This window comes from Thalassophryne amazonica, chromosome 21 (genome assembly GCF_902500255.1).
Source record: "Thalassophryne amazonica chromosome 21, fThaAma1.1, whole genome shotgun sequence".
NCBI lineage: Eukaryota > Metazoa > Chordata > Actinopteri > Batrachoidiformes > Batrachoididae > Thalassophryne > Thalassophryne amazonica.
Genome location: NC_047123.1, coordinates 36,653,075 through 36,674,341, shown reverse-complemented (window position 1 = coordinate 36,674,341; position 21,267 = coordinate 36,653,075). Strand labels below are relative to the sequence as shown.

Genomic DNA, 21,267 nt, shown 5'->3' with positions numbered 1-21,267 from the left:
CGCTGTCTTTGTGTGCCACGAGAAAACCCTTTAATTCCTGGTGACACCCTGTAAACTACATCCTGAATCATGCAAACACCATCACTAACGTGCTCAGATGCTATTCAGTGTTTAGTCTAAAGAGACAAATAGAGAAAACAGAGATGTTATCAAAAGCAAAACTTTGTATAAAGGGCAAGAAAGAAAAAAGATGAGCAATGGGAAGCAAAGTCTGCATCCGCAGAAAGAGTCTTTGATGTGGTTGAAAACAGTGAAATAGCAGAGCAGCAACGTGAGAGCAGATAGAACAGGATGCATTTGAAAGGGACAAAAGAAAGAAGCGAGAGGCCACAAAGGCAGCTGGAGAAGAAAAGTCAGACGATGGAGAGTGAATGCAAAAAGCATCTGTAGGTAGAGACTTCATAAAAATAGATAATACACACAGGAAGACACACTGTCTTCCTGTGTGTATTCTGGCCTCCTGGGACTGACAAAGACCCAGTAGGCTTGGCCGTCATGCCTAATTTTCTCTCCCTTTGGGTCTGACCCGCGTACTCCTGACCAAATTGCTTTGAAATCCAAGCTAGGATGAAAGAGAGACAGAGAGCAAGAAAGAGTGAGCAGCCACAGAATGGTGTCTGCCTGAGACATAGTGACACCTTTGTGTCTCAGCACGGCGGCGAAAACCATCAAACGTACAGCTAAGTAACAGAAACGAGAGCTGGAAGAAACACAATGAAACACAATGAGCCAAAACTGTCAGGGAGGACTGTGGACTCATTCACGACTATAAATCCTGAGGCACAGAGTCGGCGTCAGTGGGATTAAAGCCGAGCTGCTCTTAAAATGTATGTGACTGTTGAACAGGTAGCTGCCTGATTTGTGAATCTGAGCTTTTGGTGGTGACAGAAGAGCATCAGGGCCTGATCCATGTAACGCCCCCCCCCTTCCTTGACTGCCAGCATCTTCATTCAATGTTTTTTTTAAATGAGAATGGCGTATAAACGGCCACATGTAGCTGCCAAGAGGGAAAAGCACCACATCCAGTGTCTTATTTTTCAGGGCACTACGCTTTTTTGTGCGGTCATAGCGAATGTGAACATCTTTGATCTTTTCAGAAAGGTACCATGTCATTACTGTAGCACCTTTTGAGGTAACCAATCGGACAGAGCAAAACTTGTCACCCTCACAGAAGGCAAAGCTTGTTTTTGCAGTCGTTGTCTACAGTTAGCCGATGGGTCATAAAGGTCTATCACAACAGAACCCCCCCCCCCCCCCCCCAAAAAAAAAAACCTCATCTGTGATAGCAGATTGAACAGTTCCTGCTGAGGGTGAGTGCTTTTATCACTGTACGCATTATAAAATAGTCATTCGCTATTTACTGTTTTCATAGAAACAAATCTCATGAGGGGCAATTTTTATTTTAACATTAACATTTTTATTTTAATATTAACAGCTTTTACTTTTTAAGCAGAACTGTAATTTTACAGGGGTTAGTCTCTGGACTCTCTAACACACAGGGATCCGTAAATGGAGGTGGCACATTAAGCACTACAAGCAAGTATTTAAATATAATGAGATTCTAAATTTTGAATGGGCATCCTGACACAAATTATCTCCTCCAAGGACAGCTCCATCCAGTCAATGAGAGAGGAGGACAGACGCAGACTACATCTATTAAAAGCCATTACCATCCAGCCAACTCGACTCCACTCGTATCGACTCCTGGCCCTTGTCACGATCCAGTGGAACCTCTGAGGACCTCCCGCATCAATAATGTACTTCTAGGTTTGGGTGAGTACAGTTCACATGTGTTCTCATGTTTCACATAGGCTGACATCATTCTGCAGGTTTTTATATACAGTTTACGGATGTAGAGATGTCTCATCCGTCCACATCCAATGTCTTTCCCTTCAGCTTTGAGTGGAACGTACCAGCTGTCATTAACATTTTAGGGGTTATATCATGTTTAAATGCACAGGAAAATGCAGTTTTAGGAACAAGCTTCAAAGTATTATACTGATATCACCAGCACAGAATGTTTATATACATCCTTCAGCTCAAATGTGAAAGGGGGCTGGAGTAAAGAAAGACCTCCTACAATATCTGTAACCTTTACTGTGGAGTTCTTCTTTCTGCTACATTATTAACAAACCTACACACATGATCTCACCCTAATAGGTTGCAAGATAATAAATATATATAGTACGTGCATGCAAGTGCTGGTGCTCACGTGCACGTATATGCACGCAGTGATGCCTTCATGCACAGTATGCTGGCTGCCACACTGGTTTCCTGACCTACATTTCAACACCAGGGTCTGTCTGCTTCTCTCTCCTTAGGGCTTCGTGTACGTGTTCGACCTCCCTTCTATTTTACTGCACCACACCATCATTAATCCAATTTTATAATTAACGTCACACATATCTGCTATAAATCTGACACAAAAACATAGATGGACCATAATGTGGAGTGCCCCACTTGGAGTTTTCCCCTGTGTACACTGTGTATAAGCACGTGTGTCTATGTCATCTTCCTACGTGTTTGTTTTATGATAGTATAACTTAAAGAGTCGGACATAAACCTCAGAGCTGCTTAATTAAAAAATGTGGGATGAATGATAGCCGAGCTGAAATAATGATGGCAATCGATCAGCGTCAACTGCAAAGTCACTTCATCTACATTAGCAATATGGTTTACGAATATCAGAATGTTACTGCGTGTTGTAAATCAATCTGGAATGATTTACTAAAATACAGCAGTGCAAAAACTGTTAATCAGTCAACTGACACCCCCCACCACCACCACGGCACCAAAAATAAATAAATAAAATTTTGCCAGTTATCAAGCATAAATGTGAAGTTTACTATTTTTCCATTTTGTTTGAGGTAAAAATAGTTTTGAACTCATTTAAAACACTTTCAAACATGTTCCATGTGATTAGCAGGGTGGGCACAGGCAAGATAGACTCAGTCAGTGTGTGGTTCCGCAAAATTTCTGCCAGTAAAACCTTATAAACTACTGCATATGCAGCCCGGGATTCTGATAGACAGATGTGAGGATTAGAAGGAGAAGCTCATTTTTGGGATCTCTTCTACAGTCAGCTGGCATGTCACAAAAATCAACAGAGGCGACAGATGCCATGCTCCTGCTCAAGGTGAGTGCCCTTTATCATTATACGCATTATAAATTAGTTGTTAGCTAGTTATTGGTATTATTGGGACAATCTCACAAAGGGTGTTTTTAATTTTAAAGAAGGCACTAAGATGAGCCACTGGAGGAGGCGCTTCTCATCTATTCACATATTAATTTGCAAATAATCTTTTCTACATTTACGTAAATAAGAATGTTGGAACAGTGTAAAATATGTAAAGAAGTCTCCTTTGTTTGCATGTAATTTGTGATGCACAGTTGCTGCGAGGCAGCATGTTGGCTTAGTGGTTAGCACTGTTGCCTCCCAGCAAGAAAGTCATGGGCTCGATTCCCACCTGTGGCCTTTCTGTGTGTAGTTTGCGTGTTCTCCCCGTGTGTGTGTGGGTTCTCTCCGGGTGCTCCGGCTTCCTCCCACATCCCAAAGACATGCAGGTTAGGTGTATTGGAAACTTTAAATTGAACAGCATCCTGTCCAGGGTGAACCCCGCCCTATGACCTCTGGGATAGGCTCCAGCGTCTCCTTGTAACCCTTAATAGGAGTAAATAGGTATAGAAAATGCATAGATTGTTGCTATAACTTGCAGGGCTCCTGGTGACCACTAAAATCGCAGTTGCTCATTTAAAACTGGTTTAAATAGATGGCTCATGGTGGGAATTTTTGTTAATTAGTTTCTTACAGAATTAGTGAATCAAAGTTAGTACATATTCCAGTCTTTGTGTTGCTCTGGGTGTGAGCCTGACCCTTGCATGCATGCAGGCACACGTGCAGATCTTGTTTGAGTCTAACACACGGGCACAGAGGCAGACTGAGTTAATTTAGGTTAAGTGCCTCCAGTAGCTCAAAGGCAGAAAGCAACAAGTCACCTGGGGCTCGTCTGCATCACAGCGTGGAGAAAGGAACGCGTTTGTGTGAGTTTATATCAATGGGAAGTCAATTAAAGTAATAACTACAGTGTGTGCATGTGGCTGTTTTTTTAACCGGCAAATATTGATTGAGATCATGTTCTACACTGGATGATCTTTTCTAACGCAACTCCAGATCTATCTATGTTTTGGTGGTGGAAGGAAACCTATAAAGACACGGTGTAATTAATAAAACATATATGACGTGCCATGACCCGTTACAACAACCAGACACCACACCGCTGGACCCGCTTTAACGTCAACTCTGAGGGCAGACGAGCAGACAATGTATTTTATTCATCAAACTGAAAAAAACAAACAAAAAAAAACAAATCAATCACAAATTCAACAACGTGACCAGCGGCCACAAGCTCAGGAAGTCTGTCAGACAGTCTGCCCCGAACCAGTGGGACATTCAGGAGGTTACAGCTGAAGTCCTGGTGGCTGACATTGATTAGTTTGATTTCCCAATAAATTTACACTGCATGACCGACTCTGCCGCCGTTCATCCTGTGCATCACACTGATTTCATTTGCATCTCCTGTTTGTGAGGAAGTAAACAAACCTGAACATGTTACCACAGCTTAGGAACAAGTACACTGTGTGCAAATCCCACGTTCTGGAGTCTGCTGACGTGTTCATGGTTTTCCCAACCACCTTTCAAAAAGTGGCCAGTTAAATATGAAAGGAGAACTCGTGGGTTCTTGCACCTTGGCCCCTATGAGCATTAGGAACCTTAAAGCGAGACTACAACATGCTTCCTCCACTGATACATAGCAAGACCCCAAATCCACTTTACCCCACCTCCTTTCATAGCCCGCTCCCTCCTCCTGCTGTCCCATATGAGCAGTAACGTTGGATCAAGGCGTTATTTGGGAGCGATCTCTCTTGGATGCAGCGGGTGCATCCATCTAATTGGCCCCATGGGGAGCCAGACGAGCCTCCTGATCAAATACATGCACAATTTACAGCCTTCATGATTACAAATTAAATTGCTGCTGGCACCTCATGTGGCTTTTTGGTGCAGATTAACATTCATATTCTCTCAAAAAGGAAACTGATCTGAAGCAAAATTAATTTATTTGGTAATTACTACAATACTATCAACATTGCTGATTTAGTCAAATGCACCAAAGCATTTATTTTATTTTGGTGCGCTTCGGTTGTTCTTAATGTTTGGAACACTAGAAAAAGGCCAAAGATAAAATAATAAAAGCGCCTTCATTCACTGACTTAAACCTTCTGTTTGTATGCATTACAGTGCCACCTTGTGGCAACAATAGGCAACGACTAGATATGTGGAAAAAGGTAATTCAATTTCCTTTCTAATGACAAGCAAATTAAAAACAAGAACCTGTCTGTGGATTTCTTATCTGCATTTTTTGCTCCATTTCTGTTTTGAATCCTAAAACATCTAGTGGAAGACGTCAAAACGAGATGTTGCCATGATGGGGACAACACATTAACACCAAGACTTAAAAGAGCCTCGATCTCCTTTAATAATCAGTCTCTACAGGGGACTTGAGATTTTCAGAAGCTTGTCTTTGCTTTCTGGAGCCTCCAGCTGATCTGAGGCTGAGGATGGTCCTCACTGGAGGTCTGTCTGGCTGCAGTCAAAAGGTGAACGCCCAAACCACTCAGCTTTGAAATGTGAAATGGTGGTTAGTAAAATATGAAGGATGTCATGGGTTCATTGCTCAAGAACCCTTAAAGGCTCTATGTGTCAGTCGAGTTGACCCCTGCAGATTTGGGTGCTGACATGCCTGGTCAGTATGGGGCCACAAACCTCAGATGATCAGACTGGAACAAGCATGAGGCAGAAAAAAAGCTTGAGATGTTCAAGAAATGAACTGTGACTGAGGCGAGTCCAGGTACAGAGAACTTCAGTACACTCTTCACCACCACACCGCAATTAGATTGTCTTACAATCAACAAAACCACTGTTGAACTGAGTGAAAAGAAAAACGTTGCCTCAGAGTTCAACTTGAAGCCATGTTTGTGTTTGAGTTGTTCATCGTGTGGATGTTTTTTTTTTGTTTGTTTTGTTTTTTTACAGTGCGGCGGACTGAAGCCTCTCAGCAACAGAACTGAGCAACAGAAACTCTACAGATAAACCACAGGTCATCTCGTTTATTCAGGCTGCAACACACCGTTCCTACCACCAGGAGGCACCCTACATCCACAGAGAACTGCAACATGTCAGGAATTCAATGATTGATGGATGAAAGCAAAAAAAGCCAACAGAAACAGAAAAAGGAAAAGAGAGATTAGTTCAACAACAAGAAGATAGACATGAAAAAGACAAAAAGAAAGAAAACCAATGGAAACCCAAATAAATGACAAGCAAACAAACAAATGACAGGAGAGAAAGAAGAACTAAAGACAAAGAATTAAAACAAAAAAGAAGCAACAAAAAATAGATATTCATAGCAATATATGAAAAAAGGAAGAATGAAAGATAAGAGCATTGAATCCCTGCATCACATGGTAAAATACTATAAATACATTCCGGTTACCATTTAAATACAGAAACGAAAGGAAAACAAAAAAGGGGGAAAAGACAAAGAAAGAAGAATACAGAGAATAAAGAAAAAAGAAAGTCCTTTTCAACATCAAATAGACGCACTCAAACTGTCTTGTTGCTGTGTCCACAGCAGATGGTCACCCCACTGAGTCTGGTCTGATGGAGGTTTCTTCCTATAATCAAAAACCACTGAGGGAGTTTTTCCTGATCAGCTATGTGCTTGTTCATGGGATGAGTAAGGTCTCCATGTTACACACTCCTCGAGGTGAATTACGTTATATTTGGTGCTGAATAAATAGAGTGAAATGAACTCTGTTCTGTCAACTTGTGTTTATCTGCTCGGACACATCTGCTTAACAGGAAGATGAAGGTCTCCGCAGGGTTCACCCACAGGCCTGCTCTTCTGTCCTGATGTGATAATCAAACCATTAAGTACAAATTGTTCACATATGGGACCATGAGGCTGTCTTACACCTGATGCCATCAGCTGCACACACAGTCCTCCCCGACTCACATCTCACTCGTTATTTCCTAAACAGAAAGCCATCTGAGTCCAGAACCACCGCAATAATCTGACCAGATTATCCATCACAATTTGTCAAGCAAACACAAAAGAGTCCCTGAAAATCCAAACACACATTAGCTTCAAACTCAGGAATGTAACAGATTGGAAGAGACCACATCTCCAGTTTGAGAGATGAATGTCCTTAATGACATAGTTCCTTTATATCTCTGAAGCTTCATAGGAACCACAGGACCTCATAATATGTTTCAGCAACACCCCAAAAAACAAATAAATGAAGCTACCACAAAACAGAACAAAGTCTCAACCAAGTTACATATTTTCATATACTTTATTCCAACCAACCACAACCACCAATAGTTTTGGTCGCCACAATAACTATCAGCCAGCTGGTGGCTAAAGGAGTCAACATGTTACGTAAAGGAAAGTTCCATGTTTCATTTTCACATTCATGCACGTGTTATCAGGTGAAAGTGAGACATGATCACATTCTTGTTGAGGAACAACTCACCAAAAAAACAAACAAACAAACAAACAAACAATTTAGCAGTCACTGGGATTTGAATTATTAGGGGATATTTACTCACCCATGAAAAAAAAAATCACTTATCAATTAGATTTATTTATACAGCACCAAATCACAAGTCGCCCAAGGTGCTAATAACTACGAGCAGGGTTTGAACCTTACCCACCCCATGACCAAACACACTCCCTCAACCTGCGTTCAGATTCTAGCACTCAGAGTCCTGTACGAGTGCTCGTACGTTTAAGACACCCACACTTTAAGGACACTAACCATGTAACATTTTAGGGGTTGAAGTTGACTGAATGCCAAAACTGTTGAAGCTGATGGTGCGTTTAGTGGGAAAGTGATAGTGTAATCACACCAAGAAGGTTGCATTTTTTCTTCACTTGCATAAAATTAAATTTTTTAGGGTGTTTTTTTTTAATCCTCCTCTTTCCTCAAGTCAGTGGATGGATGGACAACACCTGCAACACCACACAACACCGTGTGGGTTTGTGGCATCACCAATTATACAGTGTCATGGCTGAGCAGGACAGAGAAGGATTTTGTTCCAAAAAAAAAAAAAAAAAACCTGATCAAATCTCATTTTGAGTCCACCATGTGCCATGCACATTCTCCAGCGACAGATGCTTATAACTCCTTCAGAGCAGGTGTAGGTGCCTTGATGGCTTCCCTCACTAGTCACCATCTTCCATTGTCACTCATTTTTGGAAAACTGTCTATCGATTTACCACATGGGATCATACTAAGAGTATTTCCTAATGATCAGTGGCGGCGCCAAGAGGGGGCTTGAGCCCACCCAATAATGAGCCAAGTTCCCCTCAGCCCCCCCCAATAATTCTGCCAATAATGTGAATAGCAATTGACATATTTGTGGATCTCAACTGCAGTTTTGCGCTGAGAATGTCTCAATATTGCATAACTGAGCAAAGTGATGAATGTGTGTGTTCGGTGATCCACCGATGCTGAATCACGCTTCACAAACAGATTTTTCAGTTTTGCAAATAAACATTTATTTGTAAAAACCCACACACAAGTTACAAATCAGAAATTTGTGTTTGTGGATCACAAAGCATGTGTACAAATCAAAGGATATTTGTAAATCACCCTCTGTGCATTTGCAAGTATTAATGAGACAAATTTAATTGCATACTCCAAAAATTTAGGTTTCCTAAATATTTATTACGGCCACTCTTAAAACTTCACTTATCTTTATTTATACCTATGTGCAAGTTTACTGAACTTGCAGTCAATCTGAGTGATGTGTGTGTGCATTGATACCACATTTTAGAGGAGCACAAGCGACTAAAACATATACCTTGGTATTTATAAAGCATCCATCCATCCATCCATTTTCTTCCGCTTTATCCGGAGTCGGGTCACGGGGGCAGCAGCTCAAGCAAAGCCGCCCAGACCTCCCGATCCACACACACCTCCCCCAGCTCCTCCGGGGGAACCCCAAGGCGTTCCCAAGCCAGCCGAGAGATGTAATCCTTCCAGCGTGTCCTGGGTCTTTCCCGGGGCCTCCTCCCAATGGGACGTGCCCGGAATACCTCTCCAGCGAGGCGTCCAGGGGGCATCCGGAAAAGATGCCCGAGCCACTTCAACTGACTCCTTTCGACGTGGAGAAGCAGCGGCTCGACTCCGAGCTCCTCCCGAGTGACCGAGCTCCTCACCCTAAGGGAGCGCCCAGCCACCCTGCGGAGGAAACTCATCTCGGCCGCTTGTACCCGCGATCTCGTTCTTTCAGTCATGAGCCAAATCTCATGACCATAGGTGAGGATCGGAACGTAGATCGATCGGTAAATCGAGAGCTTTGCCCCCCTACTTAGCTCTCTCTTCACCACGACGGTCCGATACAGCGACTGCATCACTGCAGACGCTGCACCGATCTGTCTATCGATCTCACGCTCCATCCGTCCCTCACTCGTGAATAAGACCCAGAGATACTTAAACTCCTCCACTTGAGACAAGGACACTCCACCGACCTGAAGAGGGCAAAGCACCTTTTTCCGGTCGAGAACCATGGCCTCGGATTTGGAGGTGCTGATCTTCATCCCGGACGCCTCACACTCGGCTGCAAACTGCCCTAGTGCACGCTGAAGGTCCTGATTTGACAAAGCCAACAGAACCACATCGTCCGCAAACAGCAGAGATGAGATTCTGTGGTTCCCAAACCAGACTCCCTCTACACCCTGGCTGCGCCTAGAAATTCTGTCCATAAAAATAATGAACAGAACCGGTGACAAAGGGCAGCCCTGGCGGAGGCCAACGTGCACTGGAAACAGGTTTGACTTACTACCGGCAATGCGAACCAAGCTCCTGCTGTGGTCGTACAGGGACCGGATAGCCCTTAGCAAAGGACCCCGGACCCCGTACTCCCAGAGCACTCCCCACAGGGTGCCCTGAGGGACACGGTCGAACGCCTACTCCAGATCCACAAAACACATGTGGACTGGTTGGGCGAACTCCCATGAACCCTTGAGCACCCGATGGAGCGTGTAGAGCTGGTCCAGTGTGCTGCGACCAGGACGAAAACCACACTGCTCCTCCTGAATCTGAGGTTCGACCATCGGTCGAATTCTCCTCTCCAGTACTCTGGAATAGACCTTACAGGGGAGGCTGAGAAGTGTGATCCCCCTGTAGTTGGAACACACCCTCCGGTCCCCCTTCTTAAACAGAGGGACCACCACCCCGGTCTGCCAATCCAGAGGCACTGTCCCTGATCGCCACGCAATGTTGCAGAGGCGTGTCAGCCAAGACAGTCCCACAACATCCAGAGACTTAAGGTACTCAGGACAGATTTCATCCACCCCAGGAGCCTTGCCACCAAGGAGCTTTCCAACCACCTTGGTGACTTCTGCCTGGGTAATGGATGAGTCCGCCTCTGGGTCCCCAGTCTCTGCCTTCTCTTCGGAAGACGTGACGATGGGATTGAGGAGATCCTCGAGTACTCTTTCCACCGCCCAACAACATCCCCAGTCAGAGCTTCCACCTCCTGAGGCGTCGGACGGTTTGCCAGAATCTCTTTGAGGCCAACCGATAGTCCTCCTTCATAGCCTCCCCGAACTCCTCCCAGACCCGAGTTTTTGCCTTGCCTTGGTTTTTGCCTTGGTATTTATAAAGCAATTTACTATATATTGTTCATTTCAATGACATTTTGTGGAGCACCTCCAACTTTAACACCCCCCCCAGCCCCCCCAACAAAAATCCTGGCGCCGCCACTGCTAATGATTGAAGTGCGTCAATAACTGTTATGCTACATTTTATTTCAAAATTTCTAATTCTCTCTATATGAATGCATTTTGTGCTGTTGTTCAGTAACTTTATACATTTAATTAAAAATTCCAACTACACAAAACTGGATCATTTCCTTTGCATTTTTTTTTCAAGAACATTTTAAATTCCATCTTTAAAAAACTAAAATAAAATTCTGTCATTCCCTAAGTTGATTTCGAGTGCTTGGAGGAGCAGCATCAGTCAGTGTGTCATCAGCACCAAGTCAGATTTTACCACTGAACAAAGTCCTGGAAAACAATGAAAATACAGACAAATGTAACAACCCCCCCCCCCCCCCCCCCCCCCCCCCACACACACACACACATATATATATATATATATAAAAAAACATTCTCCACCTCCAACTTGATTACTGCTCAGTAAGTGTCAGGAGAGACTTCATTAGGTCTCTGTGACACATGGAGGAGCAGCTGTTAACAAAGTGTGCGTATGCCGTGAGCCATTAGGCCTTTAATGAGCAGCGAGGTGTCTGTCTCTTATCTACTCAGCCAGTAGACGGACGGGAACAAGTTGTGGTCTGGACTGCAGTGATTTTTCTCTCAGATAAAAAGGGGCAGATGTGCACTCGTTTACAGACACAAAATGAGTTGGAAAAACTGTAATCAGTGATGGAAATTAAGAAAATGCAGCCGGCTGAGTTCCGTTGAATGACAGCGGAGCCTTAACCTACTTTACAGCTGAATGACTCCAGCTAACCTCTGACCTCCCAATTCCCGAATGCGACTGAGTGTGCGTGAAATCTTTCTTCTCAATCTCACTAAGCTCTGTTTTGTGCTCTTTACCCCACTGTCCTCCACCCTGCTGTCGGTGCAGTTTTGTGGACAGTCAGGACTAAAGATGTGCTCGTCTTTACTCTCTACGTTTGAGTGTCTGACTGTAATTACGAGTACACAAAGTACAGCTAACAAACCCCATCATCTTGTTCATGAAGGCTAAAGACTCAGTGGGGTTAACTAGCCACTGTGTCACCCCAACGACTCAGTTATAGTTACTAGTCTGGTTTAAGACAAGATGATAAAAGGTGATCTAGCAAATGGAGGTGTAACGATATACTCCAGAACAATATTGTATAATGGTCCCTATTCCAGCTTTTATTGTGTCCAACACGATAAACGTCAATAGCATCAGCAAATTGAAAACGGGAAGAATCCCCATGCCTTTTTGGAAAAGAAATGAAAAAGTTAGAGTTTTTATTCATTTAAACTGTGCTAAAACACAGGTTTTACTTTTGCCACCTGCTCCAGAAAATGTCTCCTTTGTAAGAAAAACAGCTTCCAGTTTGAGCACAACTTTTTTCTACACAAGAAATTAAGTTGCTTTAGCAAATATAATTGGGCTACTTATTCCATTTGAAAGTAGCATTAATCATAAAATCTTGATCGGTAACTGTGACAGAAGCAAGTGATGAGTTTCATGTTGTGAACCAGATAACATGCAAAACATAACTTTTTTTTGATAAGGAGACCAAGAGAAATGATTCTGTTCTCATATTAAGGATGATTTCACATCATTTGATTAATCTGTGACAATCTAGACTAATGTGAATCTGGATCAATGGAAATGGTCATGACCACTGGTTTGTGTCACCTTGTGAGTTTGGATCTGATGTGACCGAAGGACACAAACTCAACAGGGACGCACAGAAACTGAAACATAAACCCTCCTGATTTGCAACGGCACAATTATATTACCCTAACTGATTTTCAGCCGCGTGTCCCCAACATAAAAGCCGCCAATCCATTTTATTCTGTCTCATCTAGTTACTGCAAGCCTGGACTCCCTCAGGTGATATTCCCTTGGGAACTGTTGCTGCTGATTGGCCAATAACTGAACCTGCTTCTTTTCAAAAGGATTATGGGGAATCTGGTGGAACACCTGCTCCACCTCCAAACTGACAATAAAAACCAATGTTAGAGAATTAGGAAAAAAAGGAAGGATAACTGATAAAAATGGCATGCAGAGAGAAGAGGTGCTGCCACTTGTGAAATTTTCACTCCACACATTTTGTACTCATAAAGGACCAAAATGTTTCCACTTTCAAGTAGCTGCAGACAAGAGAGGCACTTAATGCCATCATCAGCTCCGTCCACTGTCAAAGAAAAGTCCTATGTACCACTCCCTCATAGTATCTTTGTGATGTCATAAAAAAAGAACCTTACTGGAGATAAAACTCAAACCTAGTCTCACTGAAATCTTTTCTTTTAATTTTAATATCATCCCTCTCAAGCGTCCTTGTGCTGAGCCTTAACCCTCTGGGGCCGACGCTGTCGTACACGATGGCTAAGGCCAAGCTTTACTAAATTATAAATAACTTTTGAATGATATGAGATAGAAACTCTGCTGACTTTCGAGCCAGCCATAGGCCATCTTTGTACTCCTCATAGAAGCTGTGTGATGACATACGCAATGTGAGTGTCTAATCAGAATTGGTTCACCATCACATGGTTTTCCAAAAATCCAATCGTAGGGCAGATTTACCTCACGTGAAAAGCCAAAGATCGTTTTCAGGAGTGATATGTTACTATTTGGCCCGTTTGAATAACCCCCTGGGTGCTCCAATGAGTACATACTATTAGTACATACTCAGTGCGCCCTGCGCCATTACACACAGCAATCAGTGAAAGCATGAGCAGAGAGCCTCTGATGACAATCTCACATGCTCAAACAAAGAGTGTGTAACTATCAGGATTGCTCCACTAGTTTGCATGTGAATGTTACTGGATAACTCTGTTGCTTTCTCTGCGTAAAGCACTGTTTACCATATCAATGGACAACAAAATGCATAGACCATTTTGTATATATTGTTCAAAATGAGCATTTGTGTTCATTGTTTGAACCTTTTTGTTGTACACTCTTTCACACAAGACCTCAAATTACCTTTATAAAGTGTCAAAACAGTTGTTTATTATAGTTTGCTGTGTGTTTTGAATAAATGTGTGTGGAAAATTATTTTTCGCTTTATTTTTTCCTTGCCTATTTTTGATTGTAAGCCTTTATTACACTTATAAAACACAACAAAAACATATATTCTGAAAGCACAGGTTGTCCTGAAAAAAAGAGACATAAAACTTGATTGTGGGATGCAGGGAGCGCTGTTAACAGCAATAATAAAACATTTATGCCAGGAGAGTGAACTGTCCAAAAAATTCCCTCGGACCCCAGAGGGTTAATGTGACAGCTTCAAAATTTAATGGACCCTATTCCAGACATGAAGGAAGTCAGAAACAAATACACACAATGGACCAATTAGTCAAACTCCCAATTGTGCGTGTTTGTGTCGGCTGCTCAGTGGGGTATGAACACTGACTGGAAGTTTCATTCAACCTACGGAGGCTAAACAATACTGTACGCATGGTCGCGGCATCTTGAGCTGTCACAGGGTATTAGCCAAAGAGGGCGTGAGGACAGGCCCCAGTCATCTGTCAGAGAACTGTTCAGCTAAACGCACGCTATAGTTCATCGGTATTTAGCAACAGCGCCACGAGGGAGTGTAATATAAACCCCAGCGAGCATTACTGCAACTGAACAAGCAGTAGAGCAGTAGAGAAAGTGAAGAAGTTAGATATGTTTATGTTTCTTTTACCCTTCAGAAACCTCTTATTTCCAAGATGGCCGAGGTGAAACTGGGTCACTTGTCTAACCTCAGCGGTGTTAACGCATGTTAACATACTGTCAAATCTGGTACACTTCCCTGCAGGCCTGATCCATCACCTTCAGCTGTGAGCTATTGTGTCTTGCTCCAAGGGGTGGGCACCCAGGAGGAGAGTGCACCCTCAGGATGCCCAACTGTCACAAAGGAGGATGTAGGCTGTGCATGCACAATGACCTTTCACAAAAAAACAACACTGGGCACTCAGGCTGGGTGATATGGCAAATGATATTCATACTAATCAATACTGATCTTTATCATCATGTATGATTTAATAATGCTGCCAGTTTGAAGAGTATCATTAAACTTTAGGTTTATTAAATTGAGATTATCAATAAAAACAGGACAGAATGCAACCCCTTAACTGTGCACACGTGCTTTATCTGCCTTAACAAAACAAGTTTGTTTGCACTGTAACTTATTAAAATAATGTTGATAAAACTAAAAGATGGTATGCTTCCAGTTGGTGGGAAATATAATTCCCATCTTGGTCGCACTGATCAATGACGTGTTTTGCAGACCACCCTAACCTCCGCATTGCAGTTTTTTTAAGAAATCCAAACAAATTCCGTATATTTAATATGAGTTGGCTCTCAGAAAAAAATGTTCCAAGTTCAAGTGCTTTATGTCTTGGGATTTTATTTTGATGGGAAGTCTGTGTCTTCCCCAAAGTCGGTTGCTTGACAGGAAATTCGGAAGCAAAGGTTTTCCTAAACTGAGGGAGCAAAATTCAGCCTTCGTGTCTATTTTGTTAAGCTGCTTTACATGCAAGTGCACCAATTTTGGAGAAGAAAAAAGTCGTATCTCCTCCCGAGCCCTTTAATCAGTTCTTCCCCACAAAATAATGGCATCTGTTCAATGAGAGGCACAAACCTTGTACCAGTTTTCATTAATGTCATCTGCACAGTCATGTGTTATGTTGTCATTTATCCAAATTTTACATTTCCCAGCCAAGCTCTCTCCATTTCAGATATGCCCCAAAAAGTATTGGTGTGTTGGTCAGTTTCTGAGTAACTCTGCTACGATCCTCCAAAAAGACAGACAAAAACAACCTCCTTTGTCAGGATAGCAATGTTCTTTATGACAGGTTATTTTTAATTTGTGGTCCTACCATAAAAAGCTTTTCTTACTGGGGTCAACCAGTTCCTCTTTGATGACCCCCGTCATCACATATGAGGCCAAAGGTCTTAGAGGTCGCCACGCCACAATCTGCATTGATGGAACACTAAATTCCCAGGAGGCAAAAAAAAAAAAAAAACCCCAAAATGAGAAAAGATTCACCACATATACTCCAACTCTGGTACCGGGACATTCCACCCATAATTACTTTCTGCAAACAGTTCAACTGGCTTTCAGTCGAACCCAGAGTCCGCTGCCAAGCCAAGAGAAATTCCACATGTATTACTGCAGCAAAACAGCAAGGTGGTGGTGTGATAAGTCCACTAAGTCTTACTAAGAGGCCCACAGAGAAATCTAACAGTGGCAGATTAATACCTGATGGTGCAGCACATGAAACAGCACCAATAATCACCGCGTATTCCAGTTCATCTGCCTAAAGGCTCCTAATGAATGACAGCACAGCTACTGTTAATGTCTCCTCTAAGTAACGCCTGAGGACATTTATCGCAAATATCTACAGCAGACTAACTTTTGGGTGGTAAAACATCACTAAACTCATAGTTGAGCAATACCAACTAAGTTTGTACCTTGGTCATCCTGGTAGGTGTACGTTTTCCCTGGTGAGCTTTTGGCAATTGGTCTAAGCAAAGGTTTGGGTGTCCAAAGAGACTCCTGCTTTTGATGGACCTTGGACACTGAGAGCAGACGTCTGCGGAGACAGCCATCTGGTCTGTCAGGCCTGGGACTGGACAAGGCCTGGGGCTGGAAGCTGTTCCCCATCTTGGTGGCGGGCTGCAAGGAGCACAGGGTTTGCTTCTCACCCAAGGAGTCTTCATAGCAGGCTCTGTGCCAGCAGGTGATGGGCGGCTGAGAGGAGAGGCAGTGCACGTATGTGATCATCCTCATCTAAGAGCTAAGCCCCCTATGCACCCTCCCCGCTGTATCCAGGAACCAAGCCCCGAACTCCTCCTCCTCCTCCTCTTCTGTGTATCTTTCCTTGTAAAACCTCCACTTGAGTTGTGGCGACTGAGGAGTGACTGAACAGTGCGTGCAGGAAACTTCCCCGTTGCTCCCAAATCCTCAAAAGGGCTATCCCTTGCTCCTCCTTCCAACCCCCTCTCTTTCAGGAGATAGAATGAGCATTGGCAGGTTTTTGCTAACCCACAGAGGACCAAATCCCCCCTCTGTTTCCTCCTTTCTCATCCTCCTACTGGTTTTGTTCTCCCCACCCCCCCTCTCAGAGGATCCTATTGATTTGCATTGATCAGGTTGACAAAGGAAGGCTAGTGTGTTGGATTACAACTCCACAACTAATATCCAAAAAACAAAACAAAAAAAAAGAAAGCACTGAGGCTCGAGGCTAATTAAAAAAACTTCTGCCCATGAGGAATTTCAAGAACATTTCAAAAATGCAAAAATGGCTTTAAAAACAAAAGGCAATGCCCACTTGAAAATACCTGTGGTTAGAACTCGTTTCCCCCCATTGAGTACCCCACTGAACCGACAAAAAGAACCCACAGCAAATTATGCAAAAAGATCCATTCCAGGAGTGCATGTCCCACGAACACATCAACTGGTCTATCAAAAAGAAGATCACTAAAGTTTAAATCAACATGTTAAAAAGTTCCAACAAGTTTTCCGAAAGTCAGAGCATCCGCCTTCACCTTTCTTCGTATCAGAGAGTTCAGACGTTGTCCTCTAGTGTCCACATGGCCTCTCCTCTCAGATCCTCCTCCCTGCCCTCCTCTACTTTGCTGTTCTAATCTGTAAACCCGGATAATCCAGCCGCCAGCCCTCGTCTCTGATTGTGACAGGCGCACACGCGCGGAATCGGCACAGATGGACTCCAGCTTGTAGCACCTTCAGCGCTCTAATAAGTGCCACTTCAAGAGGACTTTGAGTGTTGTGCGTCACCTTGTAGGATGACGCAAGTTCATGTTTATAGCAAAGACAGCGGCATGCAGGTCAAATAAAAAGGCAACAAACAAAACACGAAATAAAGCCGCTTTCTGCCAACCAAGGAGTCGTCTCCAAAGCAGCTATGTTTCCATCTGTGGCTGGTGAAGAATGGTTACTGTGTAGGCTTCATGGCTTTAGGGCTGGGCACCACTTCAAATTAAAATTCCTTGAAAAATATACAAGATATTTGGTGGATTACATATCATAATTTGTCAAACACTGATGGATTAACCTTTTCTCATGGGCTGTTTGTCAGCGTGACCGTCTTTAGCAACACAAAACATTAGGCATTTTCCACATGATCCTTAGACTGGTTCTGTACTTTACTTGCTGCCAGGGGGTAAAACAACCTATAAGGTGGCCTTGGATTCAGTATACCATACGATATTTTTATCTAATCAACTCCACAAGTAAGTGTGAAATGTCTGAAGCAAGATGATTGGAAAATAACCTATAAATAATTGAATAAATAATCTAAAGATGAATAAAATATTTGTAAAAAATAATCATTACACCAGTTAGATAAGAAAAGCAAACTGGCTACACTGGGTACAAGCTCACAAAAAAATGTACAGCAAAAATTATGTGTCTCAAAATCTGCTTTGGGGTAAACATCATAAAACCATGGATCCATCCGTCTGGATCCATCTTGTAGCAACAACTCAGGTTATTGCTGGCGGTGTCATGGTCTGGCAACTGTGCAATGAATGCAGTCAGTGAATGTACGGCCTCAGAGTACATCACTGAATGGATATGAATGTTCTGATTTTGTCTAATCCAAGTACACAACTAATTAAAACAATGAATAACATAAGCAAATACAAGGTACAAGAAATTTGTCACGGACAATTGATATGAAACAAATTGCAACTAACAGCACCAACAAGTAAAACTGAGATAAACAAAATTCAGAAACAAGTAAATTCAAACTATTAAAAATAAAGAGTAAAATCAAGAATGAGACTGTTTTATTTCAATGGGCAAAGTGTTTCATAAAAAACAGTGCATGATAAGAAAAGGCTCTGTGACTTGCTGACTACTTCTTAACCCTCAGAACACACAACAATCCCTGACCCCGGACAGCACGAGTGGTACATATGGTGGAAGTACATCAAACAAATTTGAGGGTGCTAGTCCATGACGACTTTTATACTTTAGTAACAGTCAGACCTCGTAGGAAGAGGAAGCCAGTGAAGGGAGACCAGGGCCAGAGTAATGTGGTCAAACTTTCTTCTCCTATTTAGGACTCTAGCTGCAGCGTTCTCAACCATTTGAAGACCCCTGATGTTCATATGAGGCAAGCCAGAAAACAAACCATTACAATAATCAAAGGCAGGAATCTATGTTTCTGCATCAGTCAACGACAGAATAGGTCAAATCTGTGCAATATTACACAGATGAAAGAAAGCAGATGAAATCCCCAAATGATGATTAACATCATGCCAGCCAAAGTCGGGAAATTTGGAAAAGAACAGCGGTAACCATAGATGTGTATGGGCCTGCATGGAGTGTGAGGAGCACCTGCATGCTGTTTGTCTTCCGTCTAGGGAAGTTAATCCACTCCTCCACAGGGAGTCAGCCGCTGTCTTTTCAAACTTCTATCCACAGAAAAACTTTACCAGCATTCTCCTATGAGTCATCGTGGCTTAGCTTTGTCTGTGGAGAAACAGCAGTCTAAACTGTGAGACACAGTGCCAGTCAACTGCAATAAAAACGGGTTAAAATGTGTCCAGAATTAATTTGTGTCTGCTGTATCACCCGACTGTTCAATATAAAAGTTTATTTTCCTGAGGGTTAAAACATAAAATGGGCTCACTACATTTTGCTCCAACTGTATAAACATAAGTCAAAAAGTACTATTAGATATTCAGCACATCCACAGTGGATGTGGAGATCAGGTCATTTCTGGCAACAAACACCTGAAACTGAAGTAGCCTCTGTGCACCACATCGTGAAAGACAGGCACTAATCTCTTAGAGAAGAAAATAACTTTCTGTAATTAAATAAGCCTTGCAATACTACGCATTTTGACTTACAGCCAGAAAAAACCTTCAGCTCTGAGTGCACAGAGGTTTTCTCTTCTCGGCGCTGCTGGATCAGCGAATCTGTCTTTCCCCTTCAACTCTGACCAAAACCACAGGATCTGAAGCTGCTATAATGCTCACACATCCCAGTGAACTGTAATCAGAGTGATTTAAAACAAAGTTCCACTCAGCCAAAGGCATGTTCTTCCAGATTAGATACCATATGAGCTGCTCTTGATTGACCTCAAAGAGGTCAGATGGATTCGCTGCAATAAGTTGGCTTAGATTCACAAATACGTCCTGCAGTGTTACGACACTCTACTGCAGGAAACCTTGTATTTGAGTGAGATCTTAGAAATCACTCCTACTAAATTCCTGCACGGCCTCATCAATGACTAAGTGTTCTCACCCGAGCCCCTTCCACCCCCAAAGTCCAATTCTTTTGACAACTGTGAGTGATTTGGACTGGGCTAGCATGTGTCTTGCTTGACTTGCAAAGGTGAACTTTATTTTATTTATTTGACAGGGACATTGCACAACAAATGTGTTGCACAGACCAGATTTAGCTACAAGCTAATTTTCATCTGTTGAACTCGGGCAGAAGCAAGAAACAACAGGTCACAATGTACAAAATACTACAAAATACCCCCCACAGGCACCAACAAGAAACACCAGCAACAAATTACTCACAATTAATATACAGTTTTCCAAGCCACTGTCAATAATCAAATGTTCACAAGTCTGACCATCTTTCAACCATTATTTTTGTGTAAAATTATGAACAATTTTATACACTAAACTGACATTGGAGAAGAGAATAAAATTTTCAAATGTTAATAATTTATATTTTTTCACAATATTACAATAGTGGTATGGAAAAAGGTTGTTATCTAAAATTTTAACAGCCTGTTTCTAGAGACTTTTTCGTGGCTGTAATGCTGTGTTGGTCGACAAAGACCAGGTTGTGATGCAATTAGTAAAATGGGAAAATATCTGCATGCATATAAAGCTTGGCTGCATCTGTGCTCATCTGATTGCAAATATATCTAAACTGATGTAAAATTAATTTTACAGTTTTGCTTAGCTTAGAAATGTGCTTTTTAAAGGACAGTGTCCTGACTGGGATTTGGCCCAGCTGGACTCTACACACGTCATGTCACTGACGCAACTGCTCAATTTACCAAATACAACTAATATTACCATTACCACTTGGATAAGACAGTTTTCAGTTCATTCACCACCATTTGGGTTAAGAGCAGGTCTGGTTTCTCAGCTTATTTATGAACAGTCAGCAAGCAAAGCCATAAAATGTTTCTCATCATTTGCTACTTTGATAAAAAAAAAATATATATTGTCAACCTGCAATATGATTAATTAAATCGCTTATTTCATCATTTATTCAGACAGAACAACTTTTATATGAAGCGACTTTTTTGTTGTTGCATCCACATGTGCAATTTCAGTCATTTTTCAGACTGTAGTAAATATTCCACAACCTTTTACCTTCTACAAAACAATCCATAAAAATGAGCCCAGTTTACATTACATCACGCAAACACATGCCTCTGTGGAAAAGGAGTTTTCTGCCACCTCAAGCATGGAGGCGCG

At 42.4% G+C, this 21,267-nt stretch overlaps 1 protein-coding gene and 1 long non-coding RNA gene across 9 annotated transcripts in view; one reads left to right on the top strand and one right to left on the bottom strand.

Annotated features, from left to right (window-relative positions):
- Positions 1 to 21,267, bottom strand: part of nhsl1b (NHS-like 1b) — a 111,638-nt gene that overhangs the window by 32,469 nt on the left and 57,902 nt on the right. The window contains exon 1 of one of the 8 annotated variants that reach the window (XM_034162346.1): positions 16,264 to 17,507. The exons of 6 other annotated variants lie outside the window; for them this stretch is intronic. In XM_034162346.1, coding sequence (XP_034018237.1) covers positions 16,264 to 16,582 — 319 coding nt within the window. In that variant the 5' untranslated portion in view covers positions 16,583 to 17,507. Of the gene's footprint in view, positions 1 to 16,263; positions 17,508 to 21,267 lie in introns of those variants that run through there. One more of the 8 variants, XM_034162339.1, reaches the window with a different exon arrangement.
- LOC117503161 lies at positions 1,097 to 20,290 on the top strand. The gene is made up of 3 exons (XR_004558502.1): positions 1,097 to 1,108; positions 6,993 to 7,000; positions 20,159 to 20,290. It is a non-coding gene; the product is annotated as an uncharacterized LOC117503161 (long non-coding RNA).